The following is a 22,994-nucleotide window of genomic DNA, read 5'->3' as shown; positions in this document are numbered from 1 at the left end:
CAGATCATAAAACACTTACCACTGGCATTTCTGGAACAGAACTTATGATATATTATAATATGCTACTCCCACAGAGTTCCTAACTAACACTGCTGTAAGTCACAGGGATACCTGACCATGAAACACTTACAACTGGCATTTCTGGAACAGAACTTATATTATAATATGCTACTCCCCAGAGTGCCTTACTAACAGTGCTGCAAGTCATAGGGATACCTGACCATGAAGCCCTTACTACTGGCATTACTGGAAAATAATTTATGATGCATTATGATATGCTAATCTTCCAGAGTAACTTAATAACACTGCTGTAAGTCATAGGGATACCTGTCCATGAAACCCAACCAATGGCATTTCTGGAACAGAACATATGATGCATAATGATACTCTACTCCCACAGAGTGCTTTACTAACAATGCTGTAAGTAATAGGGATACTTAACCATGAAACCCTTACCACTGGTATTTCTGGGACAGAACATATGATGCATTATTACCTACTTCCTCAAAGTCTATTACTAACACTGCTGTAAGTCGTAGGGATACCAGACCATGTAACTCTTACCACTGGCATTTCTGTTGCAGAACATATGATAGATTATGATATCCTACACCCCCAGAGTGGCTTACTAACACTGCTGTAAGTCATATGGTTACCTGACCATGAAACCCTTGCCATTTGCATTTCTGGAACAGAACATATGATGCATTATGGCCTGCTACTGCCCGAAAGTGCCTTATTAATACTACTGTAAGTCATAGGGATACCTGACCATAAAACCCTTACCACTGGCATTTCTGGAAGAGAACATATGATGCATTATTACCTGTTACTCCCCCAGAGTGCCTTACTAACACTGCTGTAAGTCATAGGGATACCTGACCATGAAACCCTTACCACTGGCATTTCTGGAAAAGAATATATGATGCATTATTACCTGGTACTCCCACAAAGTGCCTTACTAACACTGCTGTAAGTCATAGGGATACCTGACCATGAAACCCTTACCACTGGCATTTCTGGAACAGAACATATGATGCATTATTACCTGCTGCTCCCCCAAAGTGCCTTACTAACACTGCATTATGATATGCTACTCCCCCAGAGTGCATTACTAACACTTCTGCAAGTCGTAGAGATACCTGACCATGAAATCCTTACCTCTGGCATTTGTGGAACAGAATATATGATGCATTATTACCTACTAGTCCCCCAAAGTGCCTTACTAACACTGCTATAATTCATAGGGATACCTGACCATGAAATCCTTACCACTGGCTTTACTGGAACAGAACATTTGATGCATTATTACCTGCTACTCCCCCAAAGTGCCTTGCTAACACTACATTATGATATGCTACTCCCCCAGAGTGCATTACTAACACTGCTGCAAGTAGTAGAGATACCTGACTATGAAATCCTTTCCTCTGGCATTTGTGGAACAGAATATATGATGCATTATTACCTGCTACTCCCCCAGAGTGCCTTACTAAAACTGCTGTAATTCAAAGGGATTCCTGACCATGAAACACGACTGACATTTCTGGAACAGAACATATGATGCATTATGATATGCTTCTCCCACAGAGTGCCTTACTAACACTGCTGTAAGTAATAAGGATACCTGACCATGAAACCCTTACCACTGGCATTTCTGGAACAGAACATATTATTTATGTATTTATTTATTTATTTACATTTGTTGACTGGCAGTGTCCGACTGGACGTAGGCCCATTTTCAGCAGAGTCTCAGGGAGAAAAACTCTGCAGTAAAAATATTACAGACAGTAGTTACATTGGATTTACATAGCAATTACCAATTTCATCAATATAGCCATTAAAAATTACAAACATAGCTACAGATGAAGAACATAGTACATCAGTAGGCTACTAGAATCTTTAGCACCTGTGAAGTAAATAACAGACATTAACAGACATAAACAGACATATGATGCCTTATTACCTGCTACTCCCTCAAAGTGCCTTACTAGCACTGCGGTAAGTCATAGGGATACCTGACCATGTAACTCTTACCACTGGCATTTCTGGAGCAGAAGATATGATGCATTATGATATGCTACTCCCCCAGAGTGCATTATTAACACTGCTGTAAGTCATAGGGATAGCAGACCATAAAACCATTACCACTGGCATTTCTGGAACAGAACATATGATGCATTTTTACCAGCTACTCCCCCAAAGTGCCTTACTAACAGTGCAGTAAGTCATAGGGATTCCTGAGCATGAAACCCTTACCACCGGCATCTATGGAACAGAACATATGATGCATTATTATATGCTACTCTCCCAGAGTGTCTTACTAACCCTGCTCTAAGTCGTAGGGAAACCAGACCATGAAACCCTTACTACTGACATTTCTGGAACAGAAGGTATGATGCTTTATGATATGCTACTCCCCCAGAGTTGCTTACTAACACTGATGTAAGTCATAGGGATAGCTGACCATGAAACCCTTACCACTGGCATTTCTGGAACAGAACATATGATGCATTTTTACAAGCTACACCCCCAAAGTGAATTACTAACACTTCCGTAAGTCGTACAGATACCTGAGCATGAAACGCTTACCACTGGCATTTCTGGAACAGAACATATGATGTACTATGATATGCTACTTCCCCCAGAGTGCATTACTAACACTGCTGTAAGTTGTAGGGATACTGGAGCATGAAATCCTTACCATTGGCATTTCTGAAACAGAACATATGATCGTAGGGATACCTGACCATGAAACCGTTACCATTGGCATTTCTGTAACAGAACAGATGATGCATTATGATATGCTACTCCCCCAGAGTGCCTTCCTAACACTGCTGTAAGTCATAAGGTTACCTGACCATGACACCCTTGCTGCTGGCATTTCTGGAACAAAGCATATGATGCATTATTACATGCTACTCCCCCAGAGTGCATTATTAACACTGCTGTAAGTCGTAGGGATACCTGACCATGAAACTCTTACTACTGGCATTTCTGGAACAGAACATATAATGCATTATGATATACCACTCCCCCAAAGTGCCTTACTAATACTACTGCAAGCAGTAGGGATACCCCCATACTGATTTTACACATCAAGCAGAATCACTGCTATAGGGCTGTCTATAAATCAAAAAAGGCTACCACCAGTGGAAAAATAGCCACTTTAGAGCTTACCATGGGCAGTAGCCCTTTCTGAATCCCAGGGTTAGTAATACATACTGCAGAAATGTTCACACACAGTCATACAATTCCAGTCTCAGTCTGGGGCCATGTTTAAGACAAATGATTAAATTTAGTGAGAAATGAAAGAACCAAATACAGGCAATGGAATATAAAAGGGTAAATATCAAAATACTATTTAATTATTAAACCAGATCAAACACTGGTGTAACCAAGAAATCAACAACAAAATCATAGGTTCATAGGCTGGTACTAGGCTATCGGCCCTTGGGCCTATACAAGCCTAGCCATAACAATTCCCTGGCTATTTCTTCCCACACTATTTACTTCCCTGGACCCCTGTCTAGCAGGGCGACTGATGTGATCCCCGGGGTGAATTTCCTTTCTCCCATCCAGTCATCATGGTTCCTTTTGAAGAGGGCCAAAGAGGTACTCTGCTTGACATGTATGGGCAGTCTATTCCAGAGTCTCTGGGTCAGGAACCTATCCTTCCAACATGTTTTGTTTATTGTGATGACAAGGTTTAGATCCCTGGAGCATGTGGCTCTGAGGGATTGAGATTTCTTTAAGTTTAGCATGTCCAACAACTCTGAGTTTGACATGGCCTTGTATGTTAAGCAGAGATCGCCTCTGAGTAGATGATATGCGACAGAGTATAGCTGGAGTTTCTTAAGGCAGTCAGCATAGGGCATCTGCTTTAGGCCTGTGATTCTTTTAGTGATGTATTCATGCAGCCTTTCCAGTTGTTGCAGATGTCCTGAGAGGTACATACCAAACGGGGCATTGTATTCTATAATGGGTATAATGAGGGATGAGTACAGTGGGACAATGACCTCCTTTTTCTGGATGAAAAGTTCTTAGTGATGAGGTGTGCCACATAGAAGGATTTCCTGAGTGTTGTGGCAATGTGGTTATTGAAGGTGAGACCACTGTCCACCTGTGTCCCTACGTCTCTTATCACACTTTTAGTGTTTAGTGTATTGCCACCTATGAGGTAATTCATGGGTACATGTTTTTTCCACCAGTGTGGATAACTATACATTTCTTGGAATTGAGCTTGAGCCCATGGCTCTGGCACCAAGCATCTGTTTCTGTAAGGCCCTTTTGTAGAGTATCCACATCATTTGGGGATTCAATAATGGCTCCCAGTTTGCAGTCATCTGTGAACTTTGTTAGCCAGAGTTCCTTAGTGTTGGCCTGTACTTCAGAGAAGTAAATGCCAAACAAGAGCATCCCCAGGACTGAACCCTGAGGTACTCCACTTGTCACTTGTCTGGAGCTGGATTTTGAATTTGGCTACTTTTAGAATGTGGGTTCTGTCAGTAAGCCAGTGGCAACCCATTGAGTGATGTAGGTATTAATGTCCAGCTTAGTAAGTTTATCTATGATTCCAGAGTGGGGGATGGTAGCAAAGGCCTTGGCGAGGTCCAGATAGGCTGTGTGGACCACCTTACCCTCGTCCACGGCTCTGGGGACTGATTCAAAGAAGTCAATCAGGTTCAGGGTACAATATCGTCCCTTCTTGAACTCAAACTGGGTGGGGTTCAGTGTTTGAAGGTTGCCAATGTCTTTGGTTATAAGTTCCATGATAATATGCTTCATGGCCTTGCAGATCAGGCTCATCAGACTGATGGGACAGTAGTTCCCGGGATCCAAGGTGTATCCCCCCTTGTGGAGTGGGATAACTGTAGCTGTGCACCACTCAGTGGGCACAAAGCCTGAGGTGAGGCTATGATTAAACATGACACTTAGGTGAGGCACCAGTTCATTTTGTAGTTCATGTAGTAAACAGCCCGGGATGTCATTTGCTCCCATGGATGCTGTATTCGTAGCTTTGGAGTGCGTTTTTTACCTGTGTGGCCATTATTACCAGAACTGGGCAATCCTCTGGTATTGAGATTGGCTGTTTAAGGGGTGAGAGGGGGGGGTGAAGTTGGCACTGAATCGATCTGCCAGGATATTGGCAATATCTTTGGGATCACTATATTTAATGCCATTCTGTTGTAGCTCAGAGCAGATCTGAGTATTGCCATTTAGATTCTTGACATAGTTATAGAATGCATTGTGGTTGTCTTTGGAATCTTTGGCAATTTTATTTTTGTAACTAGCTTTGGAGGATTTTATAAGGGATCTCAGCTTCTTACTGAGGCTGGTAAGGGAGGTTTTTTCATCCTGGGATTTTCCTCTTTTCTGCAACAGTTTCTTCCTTTTGTTGTAAAGTTTGTTTATGGCAGAGGGCCACCAGATTGGCTTCCTTTTTTTGGAAGAGAGCTTCTTGGTTCTATTTGGGATGGCATGATTCATGCATGAGTGGATGTGCTCATACAGTGCCTTCGTGTAGGATTCAGCAGTCGAACTTTCAGTTTCCGTCTGCATGGGTGTCATGAAGTTTGTCACTTCTGACTTGAGTAGCATGAAGTTGGCTTTGGAGAAGTTTTTTTATGGAGGTTTCCTTACTGGAGGTGGGGTGGGGTGGGGTTGGGATGTGGATGTTAAGGGTGATTAGCTTATGGTCAGACCTGACCAACAAGGGGGTGACCGTAGATGTGGAGCATTGATTTCTCATGTTGGTAATGACCAGGTCTAGGATACTGGAGCCCCTGGTGGGACTATGGATTAGTTGATCTGGGGCTTGGTACATAGTTTCATAGTTTCATAGTTTAGTACTAGGCTATCTGCCCTGGGGCATTTGTAAGCCTAGTCATAGTGATGTGGCTTTCACCACCCCATGAAATGGTACAAGAATGCACAGAATAGATTTAGAATACTGTGCCTCTGTCTAGTAGTGACACAGTGAAGGTCCCCTTATATAATAGAATTAGTTTACTGTGCCCCTGTCTAGTAGTGACACAGAGGTGACCCTGGGGTAAACTTACGATCTCCCATCCACTCATCAAGATTTCTCTTGAAGAGAGTCAGTGAGGGGCTCTGCCTAACATGAACTGGGATCTTATTCCAGAGCATGGGAAGCCTCTGGGTTATGAATCTATCCCTCCAGCATGTCCTATTCATACTTGTGCCGAAGTTTAAGTCTTTAGCTCTCATGGTTCTGATGGATTTGGATTTTTTGAGGTGGAGCATGTCCATCAGTTCCTGATTGGACATGGCCTTGTACATCAGGCAGAGATCACCTCTGAGCAGGTGGTATGCTACTGAATAGAGCTGGAGTTTCTTTAGTCTGGCAGAATAAGACATATGTTGGAGACCCTTGATCCTCTTGGTGAGGTACTTTTGTGGTCTCTCCAGCTGTTGCAAATGCCGGGTGAGGTACATACCAAATGGGGCATTGTACTCAATCATGGGTCTGATGAGGGAGGAGTATAGGGGTACAATGACATCCTTGGATCTGGATGTGAATCCCTTCATGATAAGGTGTGCAAGGTAGACTGTCTTTCTAACCACTTTGGAAACATGGGTGTCAAATGAGAGGTCGCTGTCGACTTGGATCCCTAGGTCTCTGATTACTTTTTCTGTACTCAGTGGGTTGCTGTCTATGTGATAATTTGTGGGTACTTTGTTTTTCCCAAAGGGGATGACTATACATTTTTTGGCATTTAGTTTAAGGCCATGACTCCGGCACCAGTTGTCCGTTTCTGTGAGGCCTTTTTGTAGGATGTATGTGTCCGCTGGTGTATCGACTATGTCGCCTAGTTTGCAGTCATCTGTGAACTTTGTCAGCCACAACCCTCCCATGTTTGCTTTAACATCTGAGAAATAAATGCCGAACAAGAGGGGTCCCAGGACAGATCCCTGTGGGACACCACTTGTGACTGGCTTTGAGTCTGACATTGCTCCAGCGATTTTAACTTTATGGGTTCTGTCCTTTAGCCAGTTTGCAACCCATCTAGTGACATAAGGGTTTACATTTAAGCTGTTGAGCTTATCTATGATGCCTGAGTGGGGTATTGTGTCAAGTAGTTTTCCCAGTTAATGGCAGGGTAGTTCAAATCACCCAGTATTAGGGTGTTTGGTTCTATCTTAATATTTTCCAGTATGTTTAGAAAGGTGTAGTGAGAATCTTGGGGCATGGTGGGGGATCTGTAGCAAGCTACAATTTGGATTGCAGTCTTACTAGTTGCACCTGAAGACTTTCAGATGCATTGTGTTGGGCAACTAGCCAGGTGGTGTGAATATCCTTGGTGAATATGGACACTCCTCCACCTTTAGTGTTTCGGTCCTGGTTTGGTGGCCGAAAAGTGTGGTAAGAGTTGTAGCCTAGTATTGCAGGGGTGCTATCAGGATCCTTGAACCAGGTCTCAGTTACTGCACAGATATCAATGTTCTCCATTTTTACGAGTGCCTCAAGAAAGTGCATTTTGAAGTTTAGACTTCTAGCATTGAGTAGCATTACCTTCAGGTTCTGCATGTTTGTATCTGTTATGGTGGTGGTTTTTGTCCTTTTACCTTTGCCTAAAAAAGGCACTATAGGGGTGGCAAGTGCCTTAGTCAGTAACCTGAATCCCAGGGGCGACAGGTGCAGATCATCTCTGGCAAAGCATCGTGGTCTGTTGATCATGTTGTCCCAGGCAGACAGATACTGGATCCCCTTTGAATGACACCAGAAGCTTAGCCAATTGTTGAAGTCAATCATTTTGTCCTTATATTGTGGTATCATTCTGGGTGAAGGCAGGATGCTACTCAGGGCTAGGGTCATACCTGCCTGGGGCACATGATCTGAGAGCTCTTCCATGTCTCTTTTCATGTAGTCCAGGGAGGTACGTCTCAAGTCATTCACTCCAACATGGACAATGACAGAGTTATATTTGTACTTGATGTGGAGTGACTTGAGTGCATGCGTTATGTGGCGGATCCTGGCACCCGACAGGCAGCTGACTGTAATTTTCTCCTTATTCAACCTGGTGAGTGGGACATCAGTGTGCCTGACTATAGAGTCACCTATGACTAAAGTGTTAGGTGCGTTGTCTTGCCTTAGGGGGCTGTTGCTGGGTGGCACACTGGTGTTGTGAGCTATGTGACACTTTGGTTGTGATTGTGATTATTATATCAAATAAACAAAACTCGTTTATGGAAGGCAAATTACACTTTATTTGCAAAAAATACCTTACTTCTTCAGTTATCTTTATACTCACACTGATACATTGTTCTTTTGATGAGTATATGAACAATGCAGCTTGCTTCACTGTCTTTTGTAGATAGCAAGCACATGGCATTGTTTTAAAGAGTGGCACAAAAAAGACAACGGCATTATTTAAATGTGCATGTTTATTTTTAACACATTAATGACAGAGAGGGCAATTCGCATTAACTGATTACTCAAAAGTGTCAATATTTAACAGTAATATTTTAATAAGAAGTTTATCATATTCAAAATTGTTGATACTGACACAAATACATGGGAAGAAGAGAGACATTTTTACTTTGTTTATAACAGCCATATGTAGAATGCTTTGTATATATGCTTTAACATTTGCAGTTATCCATTTCATAAATGCACTAAAATAAATGGCTTGTTCACTGCTTGGTTTAAAGAGTAACTAGAAACTAAGCTATAGCCTATAAACCCCAGTGTAAGTCCTATACTGCTGCATGATTAAGCAAGTTGCTTACCTAGAACAAAGCTCCCTGGTCACGCAAAAGAATCTACTAGCATGTGTTCGTATATTATACTCTGTAAACAAATGTCCATCTACACTGAACTATCTCTGTAAAATTTATATTATCTATTTGTGCATTTGTTCTATACTCATTCATTATTCTTCTTGTTTCTCAAGCCAATTCTATTCACATAGATGGATAAAGCCCTGACTAGGGCCCAGATTTTCCACGTTCAATTAGTGTTCCAGGTATCCACTAGAACTGACAGGGGGAGATTGGGTGTGCCAATCTTGGTGAGAGCAGGGGTGAGTTTGGAATGCCCAATGCCACAATCACTCTGAAGACTGGTGGCAACCCAAAGGATGGCCCTGGCCATCAACCTGCAGTTGTGGTAGCCTTCATCACTGGTACAAGAGCATAGAAAAACAAGTGGAGAGCACAAGGATTACCACTGTGATGCAAGTCACTTGCTCCCTGTCAAGGGGAAGGGTTAGGGACCATAAGAAATATATCATTACCAAGATGCTGATAAGGGCAGAGATCATTACTGAGACTACCTGCATGATGGTCTCATTTCGCCATAACTTGGTCTCACTGAGGAAAGTCCAGGATGGGGGGGGGGGGTGAATGAGCTTGATTTACAGGTTGTGGGTTGATAATCAGCAGGTGTTGCAGGAAAAATCAGATAGAAAAAAGTCTGTTTTCTGAGTCTTTATGATCTTATCATCTATTAAGCCAACGTCTGATGTGCTGCAAAGATGACACAAGAATCCTAAGTCCCTGGTTCTTTGTGCTAAATACCTATGTATTTTCAGTCTTCCAGTCCCCAATCTGTCCCCAAACATAGCACTGAAGTTTGGTAGTAACTAGCTACACATCTTTGATCTGTGCAACAATGTTGCTATCATAAGTGTGCATATGCAACAAGTGAAACATGATTTTTTTCCAACTGCAAAGTAATGTGCCATCATAAATAACAACAAATGGCAGCCATGTATAAATGCAGTATGATACAAAAGTGAATACAAATAACACAATCGAACTCAAAAATTAGTTAAGATATATGGAAAATTAAGCCAACGTATTTATTTGAAGTTGCTGCTGCTAAAAAATATATTCTCATAATATAGTGTACAATACCACACAGTATAAATGTTAGTTGAGAAACCAGATTTTATAATTTCAATGACTGAAATATTGCCATAAAAATCTGTGTAAGGTGTATACATTCTGCAATGTTTTCTTCTGCAAGCTACACATCAGTTTTAAAATGAAAAGCTGTGTTACTGAAACGTGGCTGGCTTGTGTGCCAAACCTCTACATTTGTTAAGTACCTCCTCTGCACAATCTATGCAGGCATTAAGAATTTCAAGGATGTTTTGGTCTGTGTTTGGATTTCTTGTTGATGATTCTTCATGGTAGTTATTTAACAGAAATCTCTTTGTATAAGGCAGATCTGGAAAAACATGTGTTCCTTCCCGTTCAGGCTTTTTCTGTCCAAAAGTTTGAACAACTAAAGGCTTGACACCTGTATATTAACAAATAAAAATTAAAAAAAAATGTTGTATAAATAGCTATTATGATTACTTTGTAATATAATAATACTAATGAGAAACTTCAATCACATGCAAGGTATATACAAATCTTAAAAGCACATAATGCATTGACAAACATGAATGTTTTATATATTGCAACACTATAAAGTATATCTGTTAAGCAGATCTGTTTGGCCTCAACATGTAATAGACATGTTGCCAAAAATTATGCCACTTAAGATAGTATTAGATACAGAAGACAAGAAACATTTTAAATAACAGGTATTTGTGAAACTGCCATACTTAAAAGTCATAAATGTAGTCAATGATTCCTTATTTCATCATGAACAGCCCAACTGCATGCTGGTAATCCATTCTAGACATTCAACACACTTTTGTTAATAGGTTCATATGTTCACAGTTGTTTACTAGGCTAACAACCAAAAGGGCCTTTTTAAGCCTAGCCATGCATCCCAAATCTCTGTTCTGATACCCTTGAAAAGTGTAAGCAGGGGTTTGGGAGATGAAACATTTACAAGCAGGGGTTTGGGAGATGAAACATTTACAGGTTGCCTGTGTACATTAGAGATATAGGTGCCAAACCAGGGATGAATTTCCTGTTCCCCATCCAAATGTCCAAGTGCACTTGAATTGGGTTATGGAGAAACTTTGCTTCACATGGATAGACAGCCTGTTCCATAGATGGGGTAGTCTCCTATTTACATCACAGGCAAGGTTTAAGTCTTTAGAATGGGTAATTCTGGTGCTGTTTGTTTTGTGGATATGCAGGACAACCATCAGAGTGGGGTCTGACAATGCCTGTATGCCAGGCACAGATCTCCCCTCATAAGCCTTTAGGAGACAGAATACAGTGATAGGGACTTGAAGTGGTCTGCATAGGACATTTTACTTATGCCCTGTATTCTTTTAATGAGTAACCTCTGTGGACATTCCAATTACTGGATATGCCTGGTTAGGTATATACCAAAAGGGGCATTGTACTCTATGAATTCCTCATTTCTGTAGACACGTGATGGTCAAAGGCTAGATTACTATCTATGTGTCCCTAAGTCCCTGACTACTGGGTCAACTCTAAGGGGTATGTTGTCCATATGATAGTTACCAGGGGTGATTGACTTCCCAAAGGAAACTATTATGCATTTCTTGGCATTTAGTTTTAGTCCATGGCTCTGACATCAGTTGTTTGTCTGTGTCAGCCCCTCTTGGAGAACATTTGTGTCAGCGTGGGATTCAATGACAGCTCCTAATTTACAATCATCTTCAAATTTAGTCAGCCAGAGACCACTGACATTGGCCTTGACTTCAGAGAAGTAAATGCCAAAAAGGAGTGGTCCAAGAGCTGATTCCTGAGGGACTCCACTTGTGAATGGCCTCTTTGTAGAGGTAGACTTCCCAATTCTAACTTCCTGGGTCCTGTCTGTGAGCCATTTGGCTATCCACTGGGTGATATACAAGTCTGTACGTAACCTCTTGAGTTTGTCAACAATGCCCAAATGGTGTACTGTAACAATTACCTTGGCCAGATCAAGGTAGGCAGTGTGAACTATTTTTCCCTCACCCATTGCTTTGGTTACCTTCTTAGAGAAGTACACCAGGCTGAGTAGGCATGATCTGCCGTTGATGAAACCAAACTGGGTTGAGTCCAGTGTCTGGAGATTTACTATATCTCTATTGATGATTTCCATGATAATTCTTTCCATGGCTTTTCATATAAGGCTAGTGAGACTTAAGGGTCTGTAGTTTCCAGGGTCTGTAGACGGCCCACCCTTGTGCAGAGGGATGACTGCTGCTGTTCTCCCATGAGGCATGAAACCTGTTTGGAGACTATATTTTTATATTTTATTTATTTATTTCACATACGTTAACCGGGTTGGTCCAGCTGAGCACAAGCCCATTTTCAGTGGAGACCCGAGAAGAAAAGCTCCAACCGTAATTCTGTACATAATAACACAGATTAGAGTATTAATTAGATTACAAAGTGTAGAAAAAAGAAAAAATACAGCATAATTGTTGACATATACAGAGATATCATAGATATATACATATAGAAATACATGTGATTTGAGAACAAGTACAAGGAGGAGTAAGCAATTTGCCATCAAGAATGTTTGAGATTAAAGATGAAAGAATGGCCACAGAGTGGTTAGGTAGGATCCTGACAGGGACAGGTCCAATTTTCCTGGAAGAAGTGTTTTAGTTCTATTTTGACACCGTTTTTTGTGTGATGCTTCATATGTTAGAGGGGAGGTTGTTCCAGATTTTTGTTATGGGTGATTTATATAGGAGATTGCCTATGTTCACTTTGGTTGCACATGTTTCTAGAAGATGTTTCTCTGAACTGCGGAAGGGATGAGGGGGGGGAATAGTAGGTAACTAGATTGGCAAGAGAAGGACAAGCAGTGGGTTTATTAAGTATGAGGTAGATTAAATGTAGTTTATGATAGTTTTAGATGGTGGGAGAATTCAAGCCATTGTCGCTTGTGGAGAGCTATGCAGTGTTGGGTAGGAGTAGGAAAGTTGGCTGCAAATTTGGCAATTTTATTTTAGGTTTGTTCTAGCCTGGAGGGTAGACAGGATTGAAGGTTGGTGAGGACTAGAGATCTGTTGAGGAGGCTAGGAAAGAGATAGGCTTGGGCTAGGCTGTGTCTAGACTCGGCAGAGTGGAATTTTGAGTTGTGGTATAGCATGCCAAGTTTTAGTTAGTTTTCTTAATTGCTTGGTGTATGTGCATGTCCAGTTTTAGTTGGTCATCAATTGTCATTTCAAGTAATTTTGTGTGAGTGTCAACATTTATGATGGTATTATTTAGTGAAGAGACAGAGAAGGTAGTCTTGAGGTGATCATTGCTTTTGGGGAGAAAGAGGAGTAGCTTAGTTTTTGGGGGCTTAAGATAAGCTGATTATCATTTAGAAATTTTTCAAGAAGGAAAGATTGTTGAGTGCGTGTTTGAAAGTTCGAAAGAAACACACTATGTCTGCTGTAGTAATAAAACACACACACCACACCAGGATAAGATATGGTCACTTTACTGATGTATCCGGTACCTCGGCTTACGCCTTCAAGGAATGAATTTTTACATCAAACAGCCATAATTTATATTATAACATTATTAATTAATTAACTAATTAACTTCAATCAACTACAGAATTTAATTGTAAAAACTCTTCAGTATCTTTCATTAAAGTACCCGTAACATTAAACTTAATGCATATGGACTTGCTTGTTGATTCCTTGTTACATTAAGCAAAAATTAGTTCTAAACATTTAATATAAACTCATTTACCAGATATCAAGGACAATATAAATGAATTCCATCACATAAGATAAATAAATTTCATCATATAAAACTGAGAGTACAAATATGATTCTCACAATATACGCTTCATTATTTCAGACTTTCATATAAATAATTTAAACACATAGTTTATTATATACTGAATATTTGTTAAATATTAAATATAATTTTCTAACTTAATTAAATAATTCTATACTAACACTTCCATACTTAATACAAAAGGTAAAATATAATACTGAATTGCATATTATGACACGTTCGATTAGGTTTTAAACAATTATTTATAAATTTATCCAGGCAGCCTGGAGCAAAGTGTGATTTCAAAAATTGTGGACACTCAGATCTAATTCCATATTTAATCCTCTAGGGTACAATGTTTTAAAATTAATTATACATTTGGTCTCCAACTGAACTAATTTACCAACCAATGTATCCCCTCTCTCTGATTTAGGTTTGGACAACACACTAAAGAAGAAGGATTCATCCGAGCCCCCGTGGGACTGAATAAAATGTTCCGCCAATGGATTTTCCATCCTACCCCTCCTAATATCTCCCATGTGTTCCATGATTCTTTTTTTCACAACTCTTTTAGTCTGACCTATGTACCATTGCATGATTGTGCAGTCACTTCCTGTAATGTAAACAACTCCCCTTGAGTCACAATTATACATATCCCTAGCTTTGTAAATTCTGCCATTAATATTGACCCCATCCAAATTCTTCACTTTTCTACATACAATGCATTTTCCATAGGGAAAACACCCCTTCATATTGTGTTTATTATGCAATTTGCCAATCGATAACAATTCCTTCAAATTTTTTGGCCTACTATAGGAAAGGGTTACCCTGTCTGGAAAGATGCTCCCATATTTTTCATCACTAAGGACAATTGGCCAATAGCTATTTACCAAATTGCTCAAAATATCTGAAAATGGGGAATATTTGTTGACAAAAAATACAGAATCCAGTGCTTCTTCCTTCTTTTCAAAATACATCATCCCTCTGGAGGCCCTGTCTTCTCCAATAAACAAATTGTGTGTTAGCCCTAACTTCTTTCTGAATCGTCTTTCCGCTGCGGCCAAAACATCTTTATATCCCATACTTGCAAGTTTGTTTCTAACTTTATTAAATTCATGAGCCAGCTCGTACTTATTTGAGGTGTTATTTGCTATTCATAAGAATTTCCCATATGGCAATGATGCCAATAGGTGAGGGGCATGCATACAATCAGCGGTCAAAAAATTATTGACCGCTGTATCCTTCACATAGGGTTTAAATGCCACAGTGAAATTCTCATCCACAAAGAATTCTAAATCCAAATACTGTATGGCCATCCTGCTAGTTTTAAAAGTAAACCTGATACCAAACTGGTTATCTTGCAACATTTGTATGAAATCATCAAACCATCTCCCTTCTGCAGATGAAAATGAGATTGTCTATGTACCTTTTGAAAAACAGTACCTTGTTTTTGTAAAATTCCGTGTTATATATTTTAACTTTTTCAAAATAGTCCATAAATAAGATTGCATAAACAGGGTCTTAGGCCGCGCCCATCGCTGTCCCTTCCACCTGCAGATAATGATTGTTGTTAAAAACAAAACAATTATGAGTTAATGAAAACTCCAGCAAACGAATCAAAAAATCGGTTCTTGGGCCCTCCCCCAACATATTTTTAACTGCCTTCAATCACCACTCATATTTTATGTTTGTATATAAAGATTTCACATCTATGCTGGCCCAATAAAATTCATGGGACCATTCCAAGCCACCTAACATATTGGCCAGCATTTTCCCATTCTTAATATGGGAATTCACTCTACTCAAGTGGCATTTTAAATGGAAGTCCAAAAATATGCCTACATTCTGTAAGAAGGCCCCTTTCCCTGACACTATCAGTCTCCCTGGTAGGTTTTCCATACTTTTGTGCAACTTGGGTATAAATTTAAACATCGCATCTCTGGGGTATTTTATGTGAAGCTTGTTAACATCCATTGAGCTCAGAAAGCCCAATCTTTTCCTCCTCTCTAATATTTCATGTAATGCACCATTATATTCTGTGACAGGATTGCTTGTAAGTTTAACATATACTGTGCTGTCTTCTAACAATGCATAATCCATATCCTTATACTGTGCATCATTCTTAACCACCCAGTTTCCGCCCTTGTCCGCCTGTGTGAAAATGTATTTATCATTGCAATCCCTATATTGCTGCAAAACGTCCAATTGACTTTTGGTCAAATTAAATTACCTAAAATCTTTCCTGAATGTATTCATTCCTTGAAGGCGTAAGCCGAGGTACTGGATACATCAGTAAAGTGACCATATCTTATCCTGGTGTGGTGTGTGTGTGTTTGAAGTTGTAAGACTGAGTTGGAGTAAGTAGGGTCATCAACATACTGTATGACGCTAGAGTGGGGGGTAGAGGAGTGGAGATCATTTATAAAGATGTTGATGAGAAGGGGTCCAAGAATAGAACCATGGGGTACACCTGTCTGTATAGGTAAGAAAGAGAAGCAAGAAGATTGCCAGCTGACAGATTGTAGACTGTTTGTGAGATAACTTGTGATCCATGAGAGAGAGTTGAGCTGGCTAGATTAAGGTTAGCCAATTTAGTCAAAAGTTTGGGGTGTGATACCATATTAAATGCCTTAGATAAGTCTAGGAATAGACATGAAACAAGATTATTGCCGTTCCTAGCTTCAGCAATGATGTGGGTGAAGGATCAAAGTGCTGTAGAGGTGCTGTGGTGAGGTCGGAAGCCATGTTGGGTGGGCGTGAGGAGGTTGTTTTGGAGGAGAAAGCTAAGTATTCATAGGTTCATAGGTTGGTACTAGGCTATCGGCCCTAGGGCCTATACAAGCCTAGCCATAACAGTTCCCTGGATATTTCTTTCCACAATATTTACTTCCCTGGACCCCTGTCTAGCAGGGTGACTGACATGATTCCAGAGGTGAATTTCCTATCTCCCATCCAATTGTCAAGGTTCCTTTTGAAGAGGGCCAAGGAGGTGCTCTGCTTGACATGTATGGGCAGTCTATTCCAGAGTATAGGGTGTCTCTGGGTCAGGAACCTATCCCTCCAGCATGTTTTGTTCATTGTGATGACAAGGTTTAGATCCCTGGGGCGTGTGGCTCTGAGGGATTGGGATTTCTTTAAGTGGAGCATGTCCAACAGCTCAGGGTTTGACATGGCCTTGTATGTTAAGCAGAGCTCGCCTCTGAGTAGATGATATGCTACAGAGTATAGCTGGAGTTTTTTTAGACGGTCAGCATAGGGCATCTGCTTTAGGCCCGTAATTCTTTTAGTGAGGTATTTCTGAGGCCTTTCCAGCTGTTGCAGAGGTACATACCAAATGGGGCATTGTACTCTATAATGGGTCTAATGAGGGATGAGTACAGTGGGACAATGACCTCCTTTTTTGTGGATGAAAAGCCCTTAGTGATGAAGTGTGCCACATAGAAGGATTTCCTGACTGTTGTGGCAATGTGGTTATCGAAGGTGAGACCACTGTCCACCTGTGTCCCTAAGTCTCTCATCACACTTTCATTGTTTAGTGTACTGTCACCTATGTGGTAATTCATGGATACATGATTTTTCCCAAAGGGTGATAACTATACATTTCTTGGTATTAAGCTTGAGCTCATGGTTCTGGCACCAAGCATCTATTTCTGTAAGGCCATTTTGTAGAATATCCACATTTGGGGATTCAATAAGGGCTCCCAGTTTGCAGTCATCTGTGAACTTTGTTAGCCAGAGTCCCTTAGTGTTGGCCTGTACTTCAGAGAAGTAGATGCCAAACAAGAGCAGTCCCAGGACTGAACCCTGAGGTACTCCACTTGTTACTTGTCTGGAGCTGGATTTGGAGTCGGCTACTTTTACAGTCTGGGTTCTGTCAGTAAGCCAGTTGGCAACCCATTGAGTGATGTAGGGATTTATGCCCAGCTTAGTAAGTTTATCTATGATTCCAGAGTGGGGGATTTTGTCAAAGGCCTTGGTGAGGTCCAGATAAGCTGTGTGGACTGCCTTACCCTCGTCCACAGCTCTGTAGACTGACTCAAAGAAGTCAATCAGGTTCAGGAGACAAGATCGGCCCTTCAAGAACCCAAACTGGGTGGGGTCCAGTGTTTGAAGGTTGCCAATATCTTTGTTTATAAGTTCCATAATAATGTGTTCCATGCCCTTGCAGATCAGGCTCATCAGACTGATGGGACGGTAGTTCATGGGATCCAAGGTGGATCCCCCCTTGTGGAGTGGGATAAATGTAGCTGTGCACCACTCAGTGGGCATGAAGCCTGAGGTGAGGCTATGATTAAACATAACACTTAGGTGAGGTGCCAGTTCATTTTGTAGTTCATGTAGTACACAGCTCGGGATGTCATGTGGTCCCATGGATGCTGTATTCTTAGCTTTGGAGAGTGCGGTTTCTATCTGTGTGGCCATGATTTGTGGCCATGATTACTGGAATTTGGCAATCTTTTGGTATTGAGATAGGCCCTTTAGGAGGTGAGAGGGGGGGGGTGAAATTGGCACTAAATTGATCTGCCAGGATGTTGGCAATATCCTTGGGATCAGTATATTTAATGCCATTCTGTTGTAGCTCAGAGCAGATCTGAGCATTGACATTTACATTCTTGATATAACTATAGAATGCCTTGTGGTTGTCTTTGGAATCTTTGGCAATTTTATTTTCGTAACTAGCTTTAGAGGATTTTATGAAGGATCTCAGTTTCTTACTGAGGCTGGTAAGGGAGTTTTTTGCATCCTGGGATTTTCCTCTTTTCTGCAACAGTTTCTTCCTTCTGTTGTATAGTTTGTTTATGGCAGGGGACCACCAGATTGGCTTCCTTTTTTTGGAGGAGAGCATCTTGGTTCTATTTGGGATGGCACGATTCATGCAAGAGTGGATGTGCTCGTACAGTGCCTTAGTGTGGGATTCAGCAGTTGAACTTTCAGATCCCGTCTGCATGGGTGTCATGAAGTTTGTCACTTCTGACTTCAGTAGCATGAAGTTGGCTTTGGAGAAGTTTTTTACGGAGGTTTCCTTACTGGGGGCTGGGGGTGGGATGTGGATGTCAAATTTGTTTATGGTCAGACCTGACCAATGAGTGGGTGACCACTGGTGTGGAGCATCTATCTCCCATGTTGGTAATGACCAGGTCTATGATATTGGAGCAGCTGGTGGGACAATGGATTAGTTGATCCAAGGCGTTGGAATTTATGAATTCCAAGAACCGTTGGGAAAAGGTGTTGGTACCCGAGTAGTTTTCCCAGTTAATGGCAGAGTAGTTGAAATCACCCAGTATTAGGGTGTTTGGTTGTATCTTAATATTTTCCAGTATGTTCAGAAAGGTGTAGTGAGAATCTTGGGGCATGGTGGGGGATCTGTAGCAAGCTACAATTTGGATTGCAGTCTTACCTAGTGTTAGTTGCACCTGGAGAATTTCAGATGCATTGTGTTGGGAAACCAGTCTGGAGGTGTGAATATGGACACTCCTCCACCTTTAGTGTTTTGGTCTTGGTTTGGTGGCTGAAAAGTGTGGTAAGAGTTGTAGCCTGGTATTGCAGGGGTGCTCTCTGGAGCCTTGAAGCAGGTCTCGGTTACTGCACAGATATCAATGTTCTCCATTTTTAGGAGTGCCTCGAGAGAGTGCATTTTGAGGTTTAGACTTCTAGCATTGAGTAGCATTACCTTCAGATTTTGCATGCTTGTATCTGTTACGTTGGTGGTTTTGTCCTTTGAACCTTGCCTAAAAAAGGCACTATAGGGGTGGCAAGAGCTTTAGCCAGTAACCTGAATCCTGGGAGTGACAGGTACAGACCATCTCTGGCAAAGCATCGTGGTTTGTCGATCATGTCTTCCCAGGCAGACAGATATTGGATCCCCTTTGAATGACACCAGAAGCTTAGCCAATTGTTGAAGCCAATCATTTTGTCCTTATACTGTGGTATAATTCTGGGTGAAGGCAGGATGCTACTCAGAGCGAGGGTCATACCTGCCTGGGCCACATGATCTGAGAGCTCTTCCATGTCTCTTTTCATGTAGTCCAGGGAGGTACGTCTCAAGTCATTCACTCCAACATGGACAATGACAGAGTCATACTTGTGCTTTGTATTTGGTTGTGATCACATTTTTCTAGTGTCTTGGATAGTGGGTAAAGTATAGAGAGAGGCCTGTAATTACAGGGATCATTAGAGTTACCACATTTGTGAAGGGGGATAGTGTAGAGGGATTTCCAGATTTTGGGTACAGTAGCTTTTTTAATAGATTGATTAATAAGAATTGAGACTGGATAAGCGATGGAGTTTGCGGCAAGTTTAGGAAGTGAGGAGGAAGCTTGTCACAGAGGGAGAACAGGGTTTTAGTTTGAGAAGCAGAGACTTTATGTAGGAAGTAGAAATAGGGTTGAGAGAGAAACTTTTGTTATTGTTTGCAGCTAGGAGTGGTGTTTCTTGGGGGGATTTTGGTTTGTATTAGTTAATTTGCTGATGGAGTCTATGAAAAATTGGTTGAGGAGAGAGGCAATCTCTTGGTCAGTGAGGTTAAGGCAGGGATTGGGAGTTTGGGGTTTACCAGGATGGAGGATAGATTGTTTCTCCAAAAGTTTTTGGGTTTGATTGAGCAGTGGTTTGTGTCTTAGTGTAGAAGGTCTTTTTGTAATTGTATATTTTTTCTTGGTCTGGTTCCTAAGTTTATAAATTGTTGGAGGTGGGTGGGGGATTTATGTTTTTGCAAAGTTTTCCAGACGTTGTCTCTTTTATGCATTAGTTTACGGGTGTCTCAACTGAGCCAGGGGGCATAATTAGATTTTATTCTTATTTTACATGGGGGGGCTATTGAGTCTAGGGCATTTAGGAAGGTGCAGTTAAATTCGAGTACTGCATCATCAAGAGAAGAGAGTGCAAGATAGACCAGTTAATGGTGGAAAGATTGTCATTGAGAGTGGAGGGGTTGAAGTCTTTCAGTTTTCTGCAGTGTTTGTACGACGTGATTTGTTTTGTTGTAGGGGTGAGTATATCCGTATACTCGTGGGTAAGTGGTCACTTAGGCCATCAGGAACTGCTGGGTTGTGATAAAGTTGGGGATTGTTGCACAGGAGCCAGTCAATTGCTGTGCCTTGATTGGAATGTTTGGTGGGTCTTGTGGGGCTAGTAATAAGTTGGGTGAAGCTGAACAAATTGATGCTTTGGACAGGGGAAAGGGTCTTGAGGGACTTCCAATATATGTTAACATCTCCTAGTAGTATAGTTTTATACGGTAGGTTTAGTGAAACCCAGGAAAGTATTTTTTGAGAATGTGGATGTTCTTGCCAGGAGGAATATAAACAGCAGCAATGGCAAGCTTTTTGTGGTCATTGAAGTGGTAGTTTAGTATTAGGATTTCTGTTGGGTGAAAATCCGGAAATTCAAGAAACATATCAGGAAAATCAGGAAACATATTTAAATAGTAATTCCAGAGGCCCTGATAGGTCATGATTCATGCTATTTAGAAGGTATCCTGGGATACTGTCTGGGCCCACTGAAGCAATGTTCTTGATCTTGGAGAGAGCATTAAGGACCTGTTCCCTAGTGATGGGGGGGGGGCGTATATTTGATAGTATTTCCTGAGGGAAGATTGAGGAGCACAGAGGGGTAAAGTTGGAGCTGAGATTGTCAGCCAGGAGGTTTGCTGTATCTTCTGGCTCAGTATAGATGGCTCCATTTTCAATGAGCTCTGCACACAATTGTGCACTGCCTTTGAGGTTGTGGACATAGCTAAAGAATGCTTTGTAGTTGTTCTTGGCCTGGGAGGCCAAACTTGCCTCAAATGTGGCTTTGATAGACTTTATTTATCCTCTGGGGAGTTTGTTTAGTTTATGAGAGTGCTTTTATCCTGCTGGGTGCTGCACCTTATAATTTTTGCCATGATTTTCTTTCTCCTGGTATACAGCCTATTGATTTTGTGATTCCACCAGGGCAGCTTGTTTTTTGAGTTAGTTCTGTAATTCTCCCTGGTGGGTACAGCTGCCTCTATGCAGCTATTAACACGCTTGTACAGGGTTTTTGTGAACAGTTCTGCATAGGCAGCAGTGTTCTCAGGGTTTATGGGGGATTGACATTTTGCCAGATTATCACTTAATAGCTGGAGGTTAGCCTTAGAGTAGTTCCTGAATATACCAGGTTTAGCTGGGGGTCTGGGTTTTATTTTTACTTCAAAGGAGACCATTTTGTGGTCTGACCTTACCAGGGAAGACATTATAGTAGGGGGTGTGCAGCACACTCCCATATTAGGGAGGACCAAATCCAGTATGTTTGCACCACTGGTTGGTGTATTGACTATCTGGTCCAAGGAGTTTGTGTTTACAAAATCCAGGAATCTCTGTGCCTGTATGTTTGGTGTCATATAGGATTCCCAGCTAATAGTAAGGTAATTGAAGTCACCCATGAATATGGTATTGGGTTGGATGGTTATTGTTTCTAATTAGTTTAAATACATGGTATGAGTTTACTGGGTCATAGAGGGGGACATATATCTTGCCAGGAAACAGTATTGGATTTTGCCTATAGTGATATATACATGGAGCAGCTCAAGTGCATTTTCCTGTTTGACCAGCCTTGAAGTATATTTATTTTTGATGTAAATAGAGACACCTCCACCTTTAGTCCCTGCCTGCGACATAGCTGGCCTAAATGTGTGGAAGGCATTATAACCTTTCACTGCTGATGTGCTCTGTGTGGCTTTAAACCATGTCTCAGTGACTGCGTAGATGTCAGCATTCTCTAGGGTGAAGAAAGCTTCTAGGGAGTGGAGTTTATTGTTTAGATTCCTAGCACTGAGCAGTAATACCTTTAGATTTTCTTGTTTTTTTTTTATTTACTAGTCAGTTTAACCTTCCTGATATTTTAGTAATCCTTATACTTAATCTGGAGAGTTTCATACTTAAGAAACTAATGAGTGTCAGCTGTTTTTAATTTCCAAATAACCCAGCAATTAGAGCTTTATTTAAGATTTATACAGTAACTTTACATCTCTAATCACACATTTTAATTGAGATGAAAAGACTGCATGTTGAAGCTTTTTCAATGCACAGTGGTTGGGATTTATGAATGGCTTGTGCATGGAACAAATAAGGAGCCAGATTCTAAAAGAGTTGCTCTTTATGTAAGTATGCCTGATTCCAAAAGACCTGCTCTCTGTGTGTTATATCGTGGTAATGAAGGAGACCACACGGTTTATTAGGTTGTAAGGCCTTTCTTTATTAAGAGCCTCCAGGTGCGCACCCATGCTTCTTCACACAACTTCTGCAAGTCATCTACTACACAGAACCAACAAGTTACCAGAGAATATAGAACCAACAGTACATGCTGAATTCCCCACAGCGCCCCTACAGTACAACAACCACATTACCAGCCCGAATACTACATTC

The 22,994-nt window shown here is 41.1% G+C and overlaps 1 protein-coding gene across 1 annotated transcript in view; it reads right to left on the bottom strand.

Annotated features, from left to right (window-relative positions):
• Positions 1–8,404: 8,404 nt before the first annotated feature.
• Positions 8,405–22,994, bottom strand: part of LOC122798815 — a 149,914-nt gene continuing 135,324 nt past the window's right edge. Inside the window, exon 4 of the mRNA XM_044067939.1 lies at positions 8,405–10,267. Coding sequence (XP_043923874.1) covers positions 10,023–10,267 — 245 coding nt within the window. The 3' untranslated portion in view covers positions 8,405–10,022. The remainder of the gene's footprint in view (positions 10,268–22,994) is intronic.

Source organism: Protopterus annectens, chromosome 3.part1, assembly GCF_019279795.1.
Source record: "Protopterus annectens isolate FY-2018-M chromosome 3.part1, PAN1.0, whole genome shotgun sequence".
NCBI classification, from domain to species: Eukaryota; Metazoa; Chordata; order Ceratodontiformes; family Protopteridae; genus Protopterus; species Protopterus annectens.
This window is presented reverse-complemented; position numbering and strand designations above follow the sequence as displayed.